This window comes from the organism of the source record quoted next, assembly GCF_019968955.1.
Source record: "MAG: Porospora cf. gigantea A chromosome Unknown PgA_NODE_2507_length_3447_cov_351.455, whole genome shotgun sequence".
NCBI lineage: Eukaryota > Apicomplexa > Conoidasida > Eugregarinorida > Porosporidae > Porospora > Porospora cf. gigantea A.
The window spans coordinates 1-3,447 of record NW_027151534.1 but is presented as its reverse complement, the minus strand read 5'-3'; the positions used below and the strand labels follow the sequence as shown (position 1 = coordinate 3,447).

General features: G+C 53.5%; 3 protein-coding genes across 6 annotated transcripts; 2 read left to right on the top strand and 1 right to left on the bottom strand.

Moving 5' to 3' along the window:
- On the top strand, positions 1-914 carry KVP18_001511 (uncharacterized protein; the record flags this gene model as incomplete). Of its 2 annotated transcripts, none has more annotated exons than XM_067951609.1 (1): positions 1-914. In XM_067951609.1, a coding segment is annotated over one exon (914 nt), but the record flags the coding sequence as incomplete, so codon positions are not given. The 2 variants fall into 2 exon arrangements, with proteins under 2 accessions (XP_067811037.1, XP_067811036.1); XM_067951608.1 differs by having other exon boundaries at positions 42-914.
- A 666-nt stretch (positions 915-1,580) lies between these two features.
- Positions 1,581-2,894, top strand: KVP18_001512 (uncharacterized protein; the record flags this gene model as incomplete). Of its 2 annotated transcripts, XM_067951611.1 has the most annotated exons (4): positions 1,581-1,643; positions 1,684-2,170; positions 2,199-2,640; positions 2,669-2,894. In XM_067951611.1, the coding sequence occupies 4 exons, from the start codon at positions 1,581-1,583 to the stop codon at positions 2,892-2,894; spliced, it is 1,218 nt and encodes a 405-aa protein (XP_067811039.1). The 2 variants fall into 2 exon arrangements, with proteins under 2 accessions (XP_067811039.1, XP_067811038.1); XM_067951610.1 differs by lacking the exons at positions 1,581-1,643; positions 1,684-2,170; positions 2,669-2,894 and having other exon boundaries at positions 2,213-2,644.
- Positions 2,895-2,911: 17 nt separating this feature from the next.
- Positions 2,912-3,447, bottom strand: KVP18_001510 (uncharacterized protein; the record flags this gene model as incomplete). Of its 2 annotated transcripts, none has more annotated exons than XM_067951607.1 (1): positions 2,912-3,447. In XM_067951607.1, a coding segment is annotated over one exon (536 nt), but the record flags the coding sequence as incomplete, so codon positions are not given. The 2 variants fall into 2 exon arrangements, with proteins under 2 accessions (XP_067811035.1, XP_067811034.1); XM_067951606.1 differs by having other exon boundaries at positions 2,912-3,265.

Genomic DNA, 3,447 nt, shown 5'->3' with positions numbered 1-3,447 from the left:
AGAATGTACTGGACAAGTGTAACCCCATCGCATTTCCTGAGCCTGTGCCCCATCACGGAGGTGTTTCCTCCAGCCTGGACTGCACTGCTCTCGACTATCCCTCAGTGAAGCAGGTTGTGGATCAACTCGTGGCACACCAGGTTAACCCTGTGGTCCTCGTACCGAGTGATACCTACACGGGTAGCCTCGCTTGGTACAAGTGGCTGGGCTACTGTAAGAAGGCCTCCACCGAGGCGGATTGCGTCATTGAGTATTACACAAAGGAGTTCGGCAAGTATCCAGATCTGAACTTTGTTGTCGCGAAGATGGATGGCGCTGAGCACCTTGCCCAGCTGATTCTGGACTATCTTGGCAGCCTGAAGGTCGATCTATGCAACAAGTATCACCCTGACAATTGGCCCACTGTGGAACCCATTACATCCGCACCTACAGAGAATCCCGAAAGATGTATAGTCAACTTCGAGAGCAAATGTGGAGCATGTGAAGAGGTGGGCGGCGCTTGGGAGTTAACTGATGGGTTTTGGATATGCTCCGTCGATGGTGAGCCGATAGCCACTGTGGCCTACAACTGCACCGCTGATGAGATTCGGTGTTGCACTAATGCTGTGAACTCTGGACTCCACGGAGGAGTTCTGAACGTCAGCGCTGTAGACGAGTGTGTAGCGGCATCGAAAGTAACCACAGTCCCACCAACGACAACGGCTGCTGTACCATCCTCCACAACTGTACCAACGACCACCATTTTCACCCCGACCACTCTACCAGTGACCACCACTTTCACCCCAACTGTACCGACCACATCTCAACCGGCTGCTGCAACTCTATCCACAACGGTAGCAACCCCCACTGAGGTAGCGGCGGTGGCCGAAGGCGAAGACGAAACAGTAAGAGCACACGCGGCATCACCACATTAGACACGAGTCCTTCCAACGATTCTCATCCCGTCTCCCCTCAAAACCGTGACCACTCTACAGGTGACCACTCTACCGGTGACCACCACTTTCACACCGACTTTTCTACCGGTGACCACATCTCAACCAGCTGCTACAACTCTATCCACAACGGTAGCAACCCCCACTGAGGTAGCGGCGGTGGCCGAAGGCGAAGACGAAACAGTAAGAGCGCACGCGGCATCACCACATTAGACACGAGTCCCTCCAACGATTCTCATCCCGTCTCCTCTCGAAACCGTACCCTCGATCAAGAGAGGACTGCCTGACGCACGGCCGCCCCCCTCTGTAACGTCTATCGCTTCTACTTCGATACCGGAATCTTCCCCCTCAACGGTTTCTATTGCTCTGCACTCTGGAATCCCCGATGCTGAGGAGGAATGCCACTGCAAGGGTTCTGGTTGCGGTTGTGCCGAAATTGAACTTATCGTAAGGGAAACTCCGAAGCACCTTGAGCTAGTCATTAAGAACTAGTCTTTGATGTAAAGTGCGATCGACAGATAAATCTTTTTAATGCTGATGTGATGTGCTGGTGATCCCTCTTCCTAGGAAGCTTCCTAGAACCGTAAATATCTCAGATACGTTAGTATCTCAGCCACGACCTCATGAAATTGCAATAATCAGTCACGCATGGTGGGACTGCTACCTTTCTGGCTGGCAGCCACCTCAGAAGCCAAGCGCTGGATGGGTTTTGTGAGGGGCGTTGAGTTATCCACAGTCGGTGAGCTCTTAGTTGGGGTTCGAGTTAGCGGATGACCTCTGCCTGCAGATTCCCATGGCCACGACCGCTAAGATACGCACTGAAACAGTTATTAACTCCGCTGGCGACAATTCAGCTCTGGTGATCAATAAAGCGTCGGAGCTCAGCTCACCTCTGGACCCGACGGAGACGAGGTGTCAACGGCTGAACTCCACCGCTATCGTGCGGGAAAGGCTGATGGGTTTTGGACGCGACGCTGTTGCCTCCTACAAGCTTGAGGTGCTGTTGCATCCAGAGTGGGCGAATACCCAACTGGCAGTTTCCATTCTGCATTGTGGAGGCCGAGCCGACGCAATGTATTCTGTGGAAGCTACGTCACCCACGACACTGAGCCACTTGATGTGTGGTGAAAGGGGAGTTGTGGGGTATTCCGCGACTGGAGCTTTGTTGGGGATCGTTGCTGCTGTCGGACTCTGGCCATTGAACCAGTACATGAGGCAGTCTCGTCGAGAGAACACCAGTGAGACAACCCAAACTTACAAATGCAGCTGTCACCGCCGTTATGTTATCCTGTGCGTGTGCGTGCCTGGCCAGTGTCATATTCTTCCTGTTTGTGACATCCTACATCTACGACGGGCAGGGATTCGTTTCGCTGAAGCTGCTGTCCATGATCCTGGAGGTTTTTGCCACATCGCTCCTGACGATCGGAAGTTGCCAGCTGCTCTGGACGCGGGTCAACTCAGACGCCGAGCCCACGTTCCCTGTGGCCTTCGTTGCTTTCGTATCGGCGCATTTGGCATTCGCATTGCTCGCGGGGCTCTCGGAGACGCATATCTTTGTGTACTCCAAGTTGGAGCGTGGGGTTTGGGCCAACGCTTATCTGCTGCTGCGTGTCGCCTGCGCCGCTTACGTGTACAAAACAACGGTCATGCTCAGCTCTGTGGATTCTGATGGACCCAACAAATTCGTTCTTGTGGGTGTAGGCCTGATGTAAGACCTGCAGGGCTTCAGAATTCAGCACGGCCACTTGGCTGCTGGTTTTGCCTCTCATGATATTCTACGGTAACGGGGCCACAGACCTGTGGATAACGTTTGTTGCGGGAACTGCGACGGTTGCGGGGTCTTATTCCGTTTCATACCTGACTGTACACAGCCAAGAACCGCTGAAGCCGCCAACAGCAATTCCAGGCCCCTTCACCATCGCGCACAGCAACGAACCGGAACATCCCTACGTAGATCTGTAATCGCTCGGACGAGAAGCTCACACGCCCGCTGTCATCAGGTCCATGAAGTCGCGTAAACATATCTTCGCGTCGTCAGTACCGGCGACCTCGCCGAAAATGTCGTCCATGTCCTCCTCGGAGTATCCACAGTTAGCTGCATTCATGGCTAATCGTAGAGAGTTGGTGTCGATGAATCCTTTGCCTTCGGGATCAAACTTCTGGAAAAGCTCTTCACATCTCCTCTTGTAGAGCTCTGAGCGTTTGGTTTCCTTGGTGTCCGTTACCGCGGCGAGGAAGGCGTCGTAGCTAATGCGACCCTGGCCTGTGGTGTCCAAGGAGTGGGCTATGCGCTTCACATCCTGCTTGTTCACATTCAAACCCTTGTGAGACATCACCTGGTAGAGTTCATCAGCGCTGATCAAGCCATCCTGGTCCCGATCCAAAGCGATGAAGGCCTGTTTTAACGTCTTCAGATCATCATCGGAGAGCTGTACGGCCAACAACAGCAAGAAAGCCTGACGCAGCTTCTGGTCTTTCGACCGCTTCTCCCAGTCCTTCAAGTTCTCCAGTACAC